The 16,456-nt window shown below is 52.2% G+C and overlaps 1 protein-coding gene across 1 annotated transcript in view; it reads right to left on the bottom strand.

Annotated features, from left to right (window-relative positions):
• The window catches only part of ADAMTS15 (ADAM metallopeptidase with thrombospondin type 1 motif 15), a 31,422-nt gene extending 15,329 nt beyond the window's left edge, over window positions 1-16,093 (bottom strand). Inside the window, exons 1-2 of the mRNA XM_005303911.4 lie at window positions 14,837-16,093; window positions 1,295-1,427 (exon numbers count right to left, since the gene is read on the bottom strand). Coding sequence (XP_005303968.2) covers window positions 1,295-1,427; window positions 14,837-15,802 — 1,099 coding nt within the window. The 5' untranslated portion in view covers window positions 15,803-16,093. The remainder of the gene's footprint in view (window positions 1-1,294; window positions 1,428-14,836) is intronic.
• Window positions 16,094-16,456: the final 363 nt, after the last annotated feature.

The raw sequence follows: 16,456 nt of genomic DNA, 5'->3' as shown, positions 1-16,456 counted from the left end.
TTTTGCTTGTGGGACTAACCGCTCTGAAATACCTGCAGCCCGGTGGTTAATGGTCTGGGTGTTCTGTTCCCCTGACCCCGGGCTCCACAAACTCTGTTCCTTGTGTTTAAATCAGATCGCCCGTAAGACGGACAAGTTATAAGACTGCCAGTGGGGTCTCTGAGCCGGCACTTTGCTGGCCAAAACGCACACCATCTGCTTCATGTATGGATGCGGGTTATTCAGCGAGAAAAGAAGGAAAGGAAGAAAGAAAGAACATTGAAGAGAGAGAGCGATTTCATTGCTCAACCCCCCCAGGGACTGCCAGTGTCTCTGGATTTAGGTGCGTGCCTAATGCATCCCAGCCTTGGTGTGTTATTTCAGGACACCCGAATCCTGGAAACTGAACAAAAGTGGCAATAACAACAACAAAATATAGCTGGGACGCCTGACCCGCCCGCACTGGCCCCACTCGCTTTCCTAGCAGCTGTTTTCCAACAGTTCCTCTCTCGCCTCCCAGAAGCGCTGGGAAGAAAGCCGGTGCGTCTCACTTTCTCACCCCGAGGTGGAGTTTCCCCAGAAAGCTGTTCCGGACACTTGGCTATTGTCTAAACTTCCTGAGGCTGCAATTCAGGGTTATTTTAAACATCTCAGGCTTTCCTCCCTCCCCCTTCCCTCCTAATTATGGAGCCATAAACATTAGCAGGTTTGGGATATGGGTTGGGTTTTTTTTTCTCCCCAGGTGGCAACCGCAGCCTGGGGCTCCACGTCTCTGCTGTGGGTTTGGTTAAAGTGGCAGCTTTCTAAGCCACAGAATGATGGATGGAGGCGTTCGCTATTAAAACCAGAAATGGTCTGGCAACTGTTTGAGGGACAACGTGCGAGGCAGAGGCATGAGAACACAGGGAATGAATGGCTTGCCCGGGAGATCAGACACTCGTGCGGGCCATGGAAGCACACCCCCGGTGATGCTAGCATTGAACAGCAAGGGGAACAGAGAGTCAGCAAACTGTACAAGAAAACGCAGTCATGCTGTTCTCAGCGGGGCAGCATATTCCAGTGGGCTTGGAATCAGGACTCTGAGTTCTATCCTGACTCTGCCACCGCCTTCCTGTGTGACCTGGGGCATGTCACTTCGCTCTCCTGCACTTCAGATTCCCACTGGGTGCCACGCGCTTTGAGACCTGTGAAGTCGAGGCACAGGGGTGGGTCCAGAAAGCCAAATTCTGTTCCCACAAAAGCCTCGCCGCAAACAAACGAGGGAGCAGCCCCGAAAGGGGACGGGCAGGCGCTGCCCTGAACTTCAGCCCCTTACCCAGCTCATGAGCCGTGGTGAAGGCGGATGGCAGCCCGTCGTCCTCGATGACCGAGCAGCTGCGCTTGGGGTCACACATGGTGCCAACGTCGGCCATCCCCAGGGTGTCGCAGGTGGTGGCACCACACAGATCCTGCAGAGAACATGGGGAGAGGACAAATTGGACCAGTTAGCGGCGGGCAAGGATTGCACGGATGCTACAGACCCTGAGACGCCAGCACCAGAGGACCCCTCTGAGATGCCAGCACGTGTCCTTTATTATTGCACTAACTAACCCCTAGAAAACAAGAATGATAGGAGACAACAGGATAGGAACCATACATCCCTGTTTACAGTGAGTAGGAGCCAGGAAACCTTTGTGGCTCACTGACCTAAAATACACACAACCTTGGGCTGTCCAGTGCGATGAAATGACACGTTTGGAATTAACCCTGGCATCAGCGATACCATATATATAACATCTTCCTGAGTCTTCAGTGACACAGATTCCTGACTTCTAAGGCCCCTATAGACAGGGAAGGGGCCCAGCCTAAACACCAGGGGAGGCAGCCTGACTTCTTTTTGTTTCAGAAGGACAAAGGGCCTGACCCAAAGCCCCCTGAAGTCAATGGGAGGGCTCCTGGCTTTGGATCAGACCCAAAGGAAGGAGACAGGTCAGTTTCTCACCTCTGCTTGGCTGTGAGAGGTTGATGGGTCAGTTCCAAAGTCTGTTGAATTCATTGGAAAGGCTCCCATTGACTTCCGTGGGCTTTGGCTCAGGCCCCATGCCAGCGCTGCACTGGGAGCAGGCAGGCAGTCTGAGTTAAACAAGAACTGGCCCCACCTTCGCCCGCAATTCAAACGGAAATTGACCTTTTAAGGGCCAGAAGATTATTCCATTCCTTCCCCTCTCCCCTTTCAGTTTCATAGTGGCTGCAGACTGTCTGAGTTCTGGATGGGTCCAGAAGCACTGGAGAACTGTGAACTCGTAGGAGAGTATTTCCAGGGCATAGCAGAAATGGCACAAAGAAGCACCTGATCGCCAGATTCCCAGCCTGATTCTGCGAATCCCAGAGGTTCAGAGGAGCCAGGCTGCAGAGGGATTATCTGAACCAAAGCTGTGAACTGCCTGAGATTTGTCCAGCGCTAGTCTGTCTGAATGAAACCAAAGCAGGACTAGTCCCTGCCAGAGGACAGCCTGAGGATGCCCTCTGTCGTAGAGTGTCTGTCCGCTCTCACAATGGGCTTCTGCACAATGGGGATATTTTTTAAGCATAGGGAAATATCATCAAAATATTCTGCACACATGCTTATTGTTATAGGCACAGTGCATACACAGGCATATTCATTTTGGTTATTGATGATGTGTATTACTAAAGCGCCTAGAGGCCCCAGCTGAGATCAAGACCCCAGAGTGCTAGGCACTGTACAAACATAGAGGCAGACATAGCTTCTGCCTCAAAGAGTTTAGAGTCGAAATGCTCCAGACTGCCGAAGGATGGGGAGCTTGGGACAGCTGGGGAAATTGACACAAACACCAAGATTTTCAAAAGTGACTGGCGATTTTGAGTGCCCAACTCAAGACACCTTAAACAAGATGTGATTTTTTCAGAAAGCGCTGAGCATCTGCTCTCTGAATATCAGGTCCCTTTCAGGTGTCTCAGATTGGGTCCACAAGAACTGAGATATCCAAAGTCGTAAGTAAATCTTGACTGGACAGATGAAGTGACTTGCCCCAGGTCCTACAGGAAGCCTGTCCTACAGCCCAGGAGTTGAAGTTAGGCCTTCTGTCTCCCTGGCTAGCACCTTAACCACCAGACCAGCCCTCCTCCTTCAAATATGCAAACAGTGCACCAGTTTCCCCTAACATTTGCTTAAACTCCCCTACCCTAAACAAGCTATTTGCAGCTCTCAGCCCTCACAGGTCATTGCAGTTTATCTGTGCGCCCCAGACACAGATGGCCCACACAAGCCAGTGAATGGCATGATTCATTCTCCGGAGGAGGAGATGGCACTCTGTGAAGCTTGCAGGGAATGGGCTGCCTTTTTAACCAATGGATTGAACCCTGATAATGATAATCATACTTTGCACCACTCATCCTAAGATCTCAGAGCGCATTTCCAAGAGGGTAAGTCTCACTCTCCCCATTTTACAGATGTGGGGACTGAGGCATAGAGTAGGGAAGTAACAGCGCCGGAAATAGAAGACCTATACCCATGCTCTCGCCCCCAGCTGGTGCTGTCTCTGTGCCACACCAAAGGGGAACCTTTCAGAAGGAATGAGCATGGAAGTGGCGGAGGAAGAGAAACGGATGGGGGAGCCGTGCTGGAGATGAAGGATGCAGTTGTGAGACTGTACCTACTAGGAAGGGTGGTCCAGTGGTTAAAATGCTAATCTGGGGCTCAGGAGAGTGGGGTTTGATTCCTATTTCTGACACACCCCTATGAGATGGGGGCTTTCTAAACACCTGAGGCAGATAGACTTACGGAAGCAGGTAGGTGGGGAGATTACCCCCAGCCCCAAAGAGAGGAACAAGAGGGTTTCTCTGTCAAACCCAAACAGCCTTTCATAGAGGAAGCTTCTCCCGCTCTGATGAGGTGCTGCCGAAAGGGTCTTTGCAGCTGGGGAAATCTGCAGCCTCCCAGTTAACACCAGAGAGAGGTAAGTTTTATCTCCCAGCTGGAAACCCTGAAGGCAACTAGTTGCTCTCCTTGTAACCCATTCCCCTTCTTTCCCAGGCTGGGAGGATTAGGTCTGACCCTACTTTTCCCCCTAGTTCCCATGTGACCACACAGACAATGCTGAAGAAGACAATAGTGACAGCCACTGAAAGCAGAAGCCCCAAGCAGGGGTCATGCCATTCGCTCTGCTGGAGTTGTTCGGAGCCAGGACTGACCATGTCTACCAGATGTTGCTTATGGAGACAGAGGCTGGTATATAGACTTCAGCTGGGTAGTGCCATTGCCAGATATAAATTGCTTCCTTATTTTGTAGTTCACAGGCGAAGAGAACCAGATTGGCTCACTACATCAGGGCCTGGAATTCCCTTAAACCAGAACACATGCAGTCATGTTAATAGTCTACTACATAACAGAGATAACAGAGACGTTGGGGATGCACAGCCACGGGGGGAAGGGAAATTTCCCCTCTGAAAGAACTGCAATCCAAGCAGGGCACTTGGAGTCAGGACTCCTGGGTTCTTCTCACACCTCTGCCACTGACGAATCACTTAAACCAGAATCTTCACCCTCAGGTGCCTAAAGTCAGACACAGTATTGATTATCTTAGAGCACCCCCAAGCATGCTCGACATTTCACAGGAGACATGATAAGCACGGGCCCTGCCCCAAGGAGCATCCAATCTAAATTCCAGAGGAGGGGTGGGTGTGGAAGGAGCCAGATTACAAGAGGTGTAACCCCTCTTTCAGAAGTGCTGAGCACCCACAACTCCTGCTGAGGTCAATGGGAACTGCCGGGGCTCAGCGCCTCTGGTGAAACCAGACCAATTATCTGGATGTCAAAATATGGATTTTGGTACGGCAGTTTGACGGTTTGGGTCTTTAACCTCTCAGTGCCTCAATTTCCCCATCTGTAAAAGGCAGGTGGTGACCCTTACACACCTGGTATGGAGCGAGTGATGAGAATGCATTCATTAGGGTCAGCTCCTGCATTATTAAAATCTGTGGGAGTTTTGCTATTGTCTGCAAAGGGGGCAGGATTGGGGCCAGAATCCCTGTATGGTGCTTGGACCATCACATTCCTTGAGTGAAAGATCTAGGGTCAATTCTTGACTCTGCCGCAGACTCTCTGGGTAACTTTGGGCAAGTCACTTAGCGTCTTTCTAGCTCAGTTTCTCATCTGTTAAATTGGGATGACCACATTTCCTTTCTCCCAGCCTTTGTCTGTTCTGTCTATTTCAATGATGAGCTCTTTGAAGGAAGGTCAGGGGATTGTACCTCGCTTTATGTCTAAAGAGGGCCCAGCAACAACAGAGCCTAGATCTCTCTTGAGGCCAATAAGTGCTACTGTAATACAAATCATATGGTCAGATAAGTCACTGTTCAAATACACAGTATTAGTGCTGCGTAAGCACAAAATGTCCTTCCTCCTTTTCCTCACACTCTTCTCTTTCTCCAGAGCTCAAGGGAGAGAGGGAGTTAAGGAGACCTACTGAAGGTGACCGATCCCCAATGCCGGCCTCACTCCAGGACTCTCGTATCGGATTCCACTTGACAGCTCCACAAAGTTTTTCCCTTCTAGGCAGCCCTGGACTCTCCTTTGAAGTGCCCCCACAGGGGAGAGTCTGGCAAGAGAAGTAACTGCCTGGAATTTACACGCTGACATTTCATTTGTTTGTGAAGAGCCGAGCATCATTTTTCACCCCTTTATCATCTTCTGAGATCAAGGTGGGAGAGGCAGGAATCCAGGAGAGGATGTGCTCGCAGGACAGGCTGCGGGAAGGGGCAGGGAATCTCTCCCACCTTAAATGTGGATGGGATCAAGCTACAATAGGTGGGCCTTTGGGGTGCTACCACAGGATAAATGAGAGTGATTCATGATGCGTTCCTGTCCAGGCCCATAGCAAAAAAATATTTAATAAGTTCATGGAGGACAGGTCCATCAATGGCTATTAGCCAAGATGGTCAGGGACACAGCCCAGTGCTGACTGCCAGATGCTGGGACTGAACAACAGGGGAGGGATCACTTAATAATTGCCCTGTTCTGTTCATTCCCTCTGGGGCACCTGGCATTGGCCTCTGTCGGAAGACAGGATACTGGGCTAGCTGGACCATTGGTCTGACGCAGCATGGCCATTCTTATGCTGTGTAATTGCACAAGAGAGGCTGAGGTGGTCTCCAAACTGAAGTTCCTATAAGAATCCAAACCGTTGGGGGCTTATTCAAGGTTCGTCCATCGATAAATACCAACGTCAGCAACTTCAGAGAGTTCTGGCCCTGCCCCGCTGGCTTTAGTAGCAAGCACATGGCTGAGAATTCATGAAACACTTTGAAAACATCAGGGTAATAACCTGTGGGGAAAGGGCTGGCCTTTGCATAGTAAAGAAGCAAGCCTCTCACGACTGAAGAACTGGATGGACAAACCGGCACTTGTCTGCGTGTGAAATGAACGCGATGGGCTCACCCTGGTCCCTCGTGAGAACATATCGGCATCACAAAGCCATCACGCACTTTGACACAACTGGTGACAAGGAGAGGACTACAATTCGGATATCAGAGATAAGCTGGCAGAGCTGCCCTGGGAGCCCATGGAAGGATTAAGAGGGGTTGCTGCAGATTAGGGTTGAGGGGCATTGGCAGAGCTGAGTGGGAATCCCAGAAAGGAGGTGCATGGACAGAGCTGGGGGAGTGGAAGCCTGATCTGGTTTATTTGATCTTTGAAGCTTAAAGCCACAATTGGGCAGGGAGCAAACTGGCGGCTTATCTCCAGGGCCTGGCCCAGGCAGGAGGCTCCTATAGCTTTCTTCCCTTGACTGCTGAGGGCTGTAGCTCATATGTCTTGAGGGAAATCTCTCTTTCTCTGACAGGCAGGTTACAAGAGGGCACTCAGCAAATCCATCACCGAGATAGCCCTGATGGCTGCTGAGGAATTCAAGAGAGCTGGCTTAACCGCTCTGTCTCTGTTGTTCTCCAAGGGGCAGCCCTAGGTTGTGGGGGCCTATGTGCAGCGAGACACGAGGAAACTACCCAGTTTCCTCCCCACCTGTTGCAGTGGCCTGTAGTGCTGTGGTGAGTCAGTTCTTGGCGACGGGGCCCTGTTGGATTCCACAGGCCTAAGGCCAACAGTCTCTCCGTCATGTGTGGGCAGCACCACCATTGCATGAACTCCTGACCACTGACTTCAGAGGCAGTCGTGCCCATGCCTCTGCCAGGATGGCCAGGCCCCTGTATCCTGCCCGCTAGGGATGGACATCGATCTCAACTCCTCAGACAGACTGGCCCTACACTGCCCTTGCGCCTGTCCATGGCTCCAGAAGATCAGCAGCATGACTTGCCTATGTGCCAAGTGGGCGTCATGGCAATGCGTAGGAACACCCGGGCACTTCCCATCATTCAGTGCTTTGGACGTTCACGGCTGATGCTCTCAAAGCACTTTAACAAACCACCAGGGAACTAATCTTCATACCCCCTGGTATTATGAGCCTCACTTTACACTGGAGCCCAGATAGGGTAAGTGACCCACTTTAGTCAGTGGCACAGCTAGAAATAGAAGCCAGGAGTCCTAGCCTGCCCCCTGCAAGTCCTAGCCTGCCCCCCACCTTGAGAGGTGAGTGGTTCATCTCCAGCAGAGGGGGAGCCCTGGTCTGATCTACTAACTTCTAGACAGCACTGCTGCTGACCTGGCTTTCCCACGAGGGACAGAGGGTACTTAGCTTAGTCTCATGTAATCTGGTTTCGATAAAGTAGGATTGTCTGTTGCCAAGCAAGTCGGATCTCTGTGATCTCGCTCCTATTTTATGCCCTTTAACTTTCCATCTCACTCTTTCTGTTTTTGCATTTTTTGTTAAATCTTGTCCAAGGGAAACAGTCAGCAGCATGAGGACCATGGAGCCTGACTGCTTTCACTCATGCTGGTGCAAACCAGGAGTAACCCCGCTGAAATCAACAGAGCCACACCTGTCTAGAACTAAGGTAAGCGAGACCAGAACCAGACCCTCTGAAATCCGAAGTGTCAGGGCCTGGATTCTGTTGGGAGAGGGAGGGAAAGCCCCATCGCCATTTCCAGGGAGCATTGAGGGCTGCAGGTCTGGGTGTTCACAGCCTGAAGGAGGTACCGGTAGGAGTCTGTTCATTATTGCATTGCTTCTGAACGGCACCCCTGGAAGGATGGTCCAGTGGTTAGGATGCTAGCCGGAGACCTAGGTTCAAGTCCCTGCTCTGCCTCCGACGTCTTGTGAGTCACTTAACTGTTCTGTGACTCGGTTTCCCCATCTGTAAAAACGGGAATAAAAGCACTTCCCTACCGCATAGGAGTGTTCCGAGGATAAATTCGTTAGAGGGTATGAGGCGCTCAGGTACCATGCTAGCAGGGGCCAGATAAATGCCTTAGATAAATATAGGGGAAATATGCATGTTTGCGAAGGCTGCAGCAGCAGCATCCAATGTATGAGGCACTAGATGGGGAGTCAGGAGACACAGACGTACCATGGGACCCTTTTCAGTTCACTTCCCCTCTCCGCGGCTTAACCTCCTCATCTGTACAAAGGGGTACGTATACTGACCTTCCCTTTGTAAAGTGCCTGGAGCTGTACGCCAGGAAACTACTAGGCAGGGCAGAGTTGTAGTAGTAGCAGTACAAGTAAGGGCTGATGCCTCAAACTGGCCAGACAAAGCCAAATGCTGGGCCCCTTCTGTGAAGGAGCCAGTGCTGAGCTGAAGATGGCCTCGTGTTTACAGAGCAACCATTTATTCCCGGTTCTAGGCTCATCTGCTCCCTCCTGGAACCGAGTAGCAAAGCAGCCCTTGTCTGCAGTTTAGGTAAGTCTGCTTGAATATCTGCCACAGGCAGAGCCACTGAAGGCAAGTGGCCTTGGTTAAAAGGGGCGAGGGCGCCGTGGGGACACACTGGGAAGAACCCGGCCTTCGGAGTCTCATTGCTCTTTTAAGAGTTCCTGTTTCCTTGCTGGCTGAGAGCGCTCTTGGCTCCCTGCCGAACACCTGCACTGACACACTGACCCACTTACTGCTGCGAACCTTGTCCGCTGACTGCAGGGATAGATTAACAAGCAGCTCTTACCCGGCCCTCCTTTAACCTCTGGGCCTGGGTTCAAATCTGAACCTCAGCCTCCCGGTGCCATTCCCCTTTGAAATGCCAGATGGCAGCGCCACACCCACCTGCCGTGCCCCTCACCCCCACCGAGAATCCCTCCTCCAGCCACGCTGGAGGTCCAGCCAGCTCCCAAACCTGGCTCGGAAAGATCAGCGAAGGGTCACAGAGTGAGGGGAGTTTCAAAGAGGAGTCGGCAGAGTAACAGATTCCAAAACATGGGATTGGGGATGTGTCTGGGGGCTCCCAGAGTAACAATGGGATAGCATCTCCTCTGTACGGGGAGAGACTCTACAGAGAGCAGATGGGGACAAAGAACAGAGGAGAGAGGGAGAAAAGAGAGAGGGGCAATTAGGAGGAGACGGGGTTACAGGTCGTGGGGAAGGGAAGGAAATAGGGGGAGTAAATGGGAAGAACAAAAAAGAAAAGAGAGTGTGAGTTTGCAATGCAAAGAGCCTGACCCTCCACGGCCTCGTGTCAGCATTGGCACTTGTGCAATGAGTGGGTGTGAAATTGCACCACTGGTGCAAGTGGGTGGAGACTCCTGGTCTCGCAGCGTTTTGCACCCACCTTGCTCAGGTGCAAGACAGGAGAGGACCAAGCCCAAAATGTGCAGCTGGGCAAAGCATATTCTTAAATGCAGGAAGATTTTGCAGTAGCAGCACAAGGGCAGATTGTTATTGGGACTACGGGGAAGAGGCAGGAGCTATGTACTACAGGGATGGCAATTTATAGACGCCTAGATAGGCAGACTACATGTTGGAAAGAGGTAGCAGGAAGAATCCAAAGCAAGAAGATTCAAACAAATCCAAAACAAACTATTCCTTCCCTAAAACAGTCTCCTTTCCTACCTGAATCCTCAGAGATCTTGAGGCTAATGGATTCTTTAGGCTCATCTAATCTGATCTTCTGCATAGCACATGCCAGAGAATTTCCCCAGAGATTCCAGCATCAAGCAATGTAACATGATTCCACCAGAACTCGAGAGGGGGCTGAAAGCATCCGAGCCTGGATTAGGGAGAGCTTTCCCATCCCACTGGAAGCCAGGAAAATGCTAACCGCATACGCAAGTGTCACCCATTTAAAATCCCCTCAGCTCTGGCTATGATGGGAAAGGGTGGAAGGTGGAAACAGCCCAGTTACAGCTGCTACGTCCAATGGGATTTGCAGAATGTTCACAGATAAGTCATGGTCATTATTTCACTTTGTCTTGGCTATGCTGAAAATGATACTAGTACCGGTCCAAGAATGGGATTTTACAGTAAACTAAGGCCTTGCCTGTCACGCCAGCGCCCTGCCTGATCCAGACACAGCTCTCCTGGTCTGGCTCTGCCCACTGGTCCTTTACAAGGTGATAATACTTTGCTCCAACAGCCCTCTCATTCCGAGGCCCCGAGCCTCACCATAACCCTGTATTTCCAGCTGCTTCACAAATAGGGAAACTGGCGCACAGAGAGATGAAGTAACTCGTCCAGGGTGACACAGAGTCAATGGCAGAACAAGGCAAGAGAACCTATCCTCCCCAGCTAGACCGTTCTCTGCCCCACCAAGCTGCGCTCATGGGAGATGAAACAGACACAGCCAGTGTGCTGCCCACACTCCTTTCTCAAACATCACGGAGGGTCGCCTACATGCTTCTTTTTGATTTGCCCACCACCGTGAGATGATGAACTGGGCAGCAGAGGTGTTCCGCCATCTGAATCCAATAGCTCCTGAGCTAATGGAGTATAGAATAAGAATTCCCCCTCTCCTCCTCCTTTCTAAGGTACATAGCTCTGTGCATAAGGGCGTTCACTTTCTAAGGAGGGGTATTTCTTCTCCGTCCCTTCCTAGACTTTCCTAGCCCCCTCCATTGTGTAGGTGTTGGAGAACAGCCTACACAAACTGTCATTGCCGCAACTTGGCAGGCTCGACAGAGATGCCACCATCTCCACGTAGGGCCCGAGCAGTTGCCTCTCACCAGCCAAGCATGGAGACTCTGGTCCCATCTCCCGTGGGGTCCATAATCCCATATGATACTCAGTTTTCTCCTTATCCCCACTAAAGCAACTCAGGATTATGCAACCACTCACTGCTGCCCCATTGGATTTCTCCTTCCAGGCTTGGCTGCCTCCCCAGTGATTCATAATCCGTGTCTTTCCAGATGCTTTGCCGGTTGGCTGCAGGGAACCTTGCAGCAGTTGTGTCAAACACTCAGAGGATGGAACTTCCTCCCTCCTCCGCTGCATGTTTTCTGAGCTCCCCACCCTTGAGTCCATGGGTAATGGAATTCTATACCCTCTCCTGCCTCTGGTGCACAGCAGTAAAGGGAACAGCTGTTTGGCAAAGCCAGCCATTTAACGACAGTAGATATTTTAAGAACTTCCATGGTCATCGTTGGCAGATGTAAAGCCGGACAAAGGTGCAGAGCATCCGTTTCCAGATGGTTGGAAATGCAGCCAAGTTACTGGACGTCGCTTGCAGATCCATTCTCCATTCCGTAGGTGCAGTCACAAGGGACAGCTGTGCATCTTAACGCCGTATGCTCCAATGGCCCCTTATTCAAGCACCAGCTAAAGTGGGAAGATCGAGATCTCTTGCTCACACTTGCTTGGCAGACCTGAATTGGCCAGATGCACAGAATGAGTCCACCAAGGACATATCCGCAATCCAGAGCAACTGACATCATAGAAAACAAGGCTGAGCGGGAGCGCCTGATGCCAGATTGAGAAAGGACAACTCCATCTATCAGCGACTTGCTGACTACAACTGGAAACTGCCTATCAATTGGCCTTTAAACGAAATAAAAGTTACGGGTTTATGTAACAGCCTTTTGGCAGGGAGATAAACTCTTGGGTACCAGGAGACCACAGATGGATGAGTTCAAGGAAGGCAGATGTCTGTGTTGATCATGTGCCCTTGCATTGGGGTTTCAGGAATGGACGGTTTTGTCATGCGTAAAAAATGCAGCCAATGTGGCAGCACGTGCATGTTTAAGGCCAAACTCATCCCTGGTGTAACTCCAGTGACCTCAACAGGTTTATGCCGGGGTGAATCTGGCCCATTAGGGGACAGTGTCAACATGCTGCCTGTTCTTGCAACAATCGTAAACCAGGCAGGGCCTGAAGCAAAGCCCAGTTGAAGCGGTTGACTTCAGCAGGCTTTGTATCAGGCCGTCTGCCTTTGTTCCCATTTAAAGAGATTCATGCCCAGCTAAAGGACGTGGGCTGAGGAGATGAATTTCCATCGCTGAAATTGTCACTGGTTGTGTTGCTACCATTCCAGGGTAGATCAGAGGTCGCTAGTTGTTGTCACCGGTCTGTGGTGCTCATATCATGTTGATCATTAAGTCTTGTGGTGATCGATAGCCTTTCCTTCCATGAGTGCCTTACTAGGACGCAAGTTACGGAAATGCCCCCACAGCTTCCGCTCCGGAATCTAATTCCCCAGAATAAAGAGAGCAGGTTGGCAGGGAGGTAGAGAAAAGAGAATTGAAGAATCACTGTCACTATTCTATGCGCTTTTTCCCTATTGTCCAACCCACCCTAGCTGATTGCCATGATATCGTGTATTCGTAGACACTTCCTCTCTTTCTGACTAGCCTCTTTCTCCTGCCTGACATCTTCCATCGGTGATTTCCAAATTCAGCAAGTAACATCTCACCCCTTTAATGTCTATAGCCACACGGTATCACGGTCACTGACCTAAATCCGGGTCCCACTGAAGCCAGTGGCAAAGTTCCCATTGCTTTCAACAAACAGGATGAGGATTTGGTCCACTGAGCCAGATTCTGTCCTGGTTTACACACTGTGTAGGAACTGCAGAGGGGTAGCTGAGAGTACAATCTAGCCTATGTCCGTCTGAAGGCCCAGGTAGGTAATTGGAGGTGATTAGTTAAGTCTGTCAATAGCACTCATCACTGTAGCAGAAAGGAGAAAGCTTCAATATACACATAAGCATCCGAGCAGCAATGTGATGTGATTCAGCAAACAGCAGCCATGGGAAAGGGAGTGCAAAGCCCAGAGTGCTTTAACGAGTTGGGGTGAAGTATTCTGAGTATTTTAAGGGGCAAATATCAAACTTGATGTGTGCAAGCATTTCCCATGGGGAGAAGTGGGATTCCTCCCAGGGATTGAAGGCAGTCAGGAGCCCAGAGACTGTCTGAGTGTGGCAGAGTTTCTCCAAGGAAGTTTCAAGCATGTCATCTGTTTGCATCCAGTCCGAGCGGGCGGTGACTGAAAGTCACTCGTTCCCATCTGCTGGCTGTTTAGGGGCCCATGCCAAGTGAGCTGCCGCTCTCCGTCTTGTTCCCATTGCACAGTTAACCATGCGGCAAAATAATCATCCCAAACAGCATTGACATTGGCACCATTGCTGGCGGCATCAGCTGAGTCCAAGGACTGAATGAGGCAAAGAGAAAGAAACACATCAAGTCTAATGCTTCCATCTCTCAGCAGAGCCTCAGAGGGTCTCCCTCCAGACCACAGGAGCAGGGGCTGTGGGGAAGCCATCTCCACTGCTGCCTGTGCCATACTTGTTCTGTGGACAGAGAGAGGACTCCAGCCTGCAGGGATCTGACACCTTTCACCAGCACTAAATTCACTCAGGACCAATGGAGGAGAGCGAGTTCCAGGTTCTCATGGGGCTCTTCAAGCGAATGAGTCAGAGGAAGTGTGAAGCTGGGAGAGGCTCTCTCTTTGGCAGGTGCAATGCACGGCACCGGCTCCAGGCCTGAGCTTTCCAGCTACTCCCAGCTGAGGAGGAAGGCTCGGAAACCAGGGCCGGATGCGTGCTCTGCTTCTGAGGCTGTCCTCAGATGGACTCGAGCGGGTTGCAAAGAGAAGCAAGTTCCTGTGCCCTGTCGGGAGCCCCAGTGTGACCCCAACTCTGCTGTTTTGTATGAGAGACTCAGGAGCTGTGATAGATACTAGTGCTGGGCGTGGGGGGTCTCCTTCCTGTCAGATATAAAATACCTGCAAACTGGTGGCTGGTGAAAATGCACCACGGAGAAATTAGTGACCATGAACGGTTTGCTGGCGGCACTCAGCCTGTGACAGTGATTTTTCTGGGCTGTTGTTCAGAAGGCATTCCACACATGCCAGGCATCCAGCAGACGCCCTGGGCTGCCCTCTCGTTCTAATTCGACCCTCCGCCCTCACCATCATCTTTGCCCTCCCAGCCCGAGTTCGGGCCCTTGAAGAAATCTGTAACTGGCTGTGTGGGAGGAGGGTTGTTATTCAGCGTCCCCCCTGCCTTTGGAAGTGTGAATCAAGCTCATGACCCAGATGCACACGCACAGCTCTGCTGGAATAGCTTCAGCTGCCTTACATTTCATCATTAGAGCGCCTCCTACTGGCCCTGGGGCGCACCCGCCGATTCAATGCTAAATCCACGCTAGTGCTTCCTATCACTCAGCGCTTTCTGGGAGGTTGGAGCTGGGGGGAGACCGGACCGTATTGGCAACAGCAACCAGAATAGACATACTGTAAGTTAAGTGACATTGCAAAATCCAGCCTGCGCTTTTGCGCATGCCTCAACCCGGCCTGCCTTTGCTAGGACAGTGTAGCTCTCACCTGAGCAGCAGCAGGGTTGACAGCGGAACGGGGCTTGCTTTGCGCCATCCGCGCCGGAGCGAATTGAGCTTTGGCAGGAGGGGACAAGGGGCAGCTTTGCAGAAAGGGCGCAGTGCTGCGTTTGGCCAAGGGCCGTGTCCCAGCCAGTGCCAGGGAAGGAAAGCCTGACCCGCTGCCCCCCACTCCTGCGACCCCTCCCCTCCCTGCGCGCGGACCCCCGACCCACCTGCTTGGTGAAGAGGATGGCGGTGTCCCAGTACTCGGGGTGCTTGTCGCTCACTTTGTTCCACTTCTTCTGCCAGGCGCAGAAGTTCCGCAAGGTGAGCGCCGCGTTCCCGGTGACCTTGGGCCCCTTGTCATCCTGGCCGATGACCAGGAACTTGACCACCGCGATGTTGATGGGGTTGAGGATGCTGGGGTGCTTGTAGAGCCTGGCCGCCGTGGCCATGAGGGTGAGCAGATAGTGCTTCAAGTCAGCCCCGTGGAACTTCACCATGGACTCGTCCGCCACCACCAGCGTCTCCACGTACCTGGGGATGGAGACGAAGCGCTTGGAGCGGCCGCTCTTCCTGGGCAGCCTGGTCTCGTTCAGCTGCTTCTTCCGCTGCTGCTGGGAGCCTTTGTATTTCTCCAGAGCTTGCAGGATGGCCGGGTTCAAGCTGGAGCCCACGCCGCACCTGGAGGTGGGGTCTCCGGCTTGGATAGGCGCGCTCCTGCGCTGCAAGAGGTGCTCCCCCTGGCTGTTCCGCAGCGCCCCGTTCCCGGTGTCATTCCGGAGCGGGCTGATGAGATATTCAGCCCCTCGGTACCCGAAAGCCCCCCGGAGCCCCCCGCAGAGGCTGAGGGCTGCGAAGGATTCCCGGTCGGAGTTGACATCTCCGGAGTAGAAGCAGCGCCTGAGGTCGGGGCGCTCCCTGGCCGCGCTGGGGGATGCGCCCAGGTAGTGGACGGCGAAGGCGGGCGCAATGAACTGCGCGTCTGGAGTCAGGTTCAAGTAGAAATCCTCCTGGAAAGCGGTGATCTGGAAAATCACCCCCTGGGGGCTGGGCTCCTCCGGGCCCCTTTTGAAATATTGCCGGCCATTGATGTCCGGGTCTAAGCGGAGCGGGGTCACGATCTCGCTCTCCAGGGGGGAGCAGAGCGAGGGCAGGACCGCTAGGCACAGCCCAGAGATGCCCAGCAGCAGCAGCATGATCCCAGGCGCTGCCCAAGGGGATGGCGAGGCGAGGGGGCAGTTTCAGATCAGCAGCCGCTTGATCCAGGCATGCGAGGGGGAAAGAAACAATCAAAGCCTGCACCTAAGCCCGCTCGCACCGGTAATCCAGCTGCCAGGGACCCCAGGAGCGCGCTCTTGTCAGCACCAGCCTCGCCAACTCCAGCGCCCATGGAGGGGCTACCCAGCCCCTGCCCCCCGTACCTGTCTTTTCAAGTGCATCTGCTTTTCTGGGGGTTTATATACATTTCTGTCATGGGCAAAAGAGCGAGGATTTGTAACCAGAGTTCTTGGGGGGGGGGGAGGGAGGTGCTGAGGGCGCTTATTGGACCTGCCCTCAGCCACTTGTAGCTCTCCAAATACTATTATCACTGCACAGGGCTGCAAGTTTTTAAAGAGGCAGAGCCGCTTGTTACCAAACTGCTAGAGTTGCTGGTGTTATTCTTGGCCTTTGCTCCCCTGCAGCTGGTTTGCACTTTGTTCCACTTTGGGGTTGTTTTGGCAGCTTTGGGGTTTTTTTTTTATTTGTTTGGGGAGGGGGGTTGTTTTTGATTAAAGTCCTGCCTTCCTTGGGTCTGTTGTCCTTCTTTATTGTTGTGTTTGTTTGTGGCTGCTTTGAGAGGAGATCTTAGT

The sequence above is a fragment of the Chrysemys picta genome, chromosome 16 (genome assembly GCF_011386835.1).
Source record: "Chrysemys picta bellii isolate R12L10 chromosome 16, ASM1138683v2, whole genome shotgun sequence".
NCBI lineage: Eukaryota > Metazoa > Chordata > Testudines > Emydidae > Chrysemys > Chrysemys picta.
This window is presented reverse-complemented; position numbering and strand designations above follow the sequence as displayed.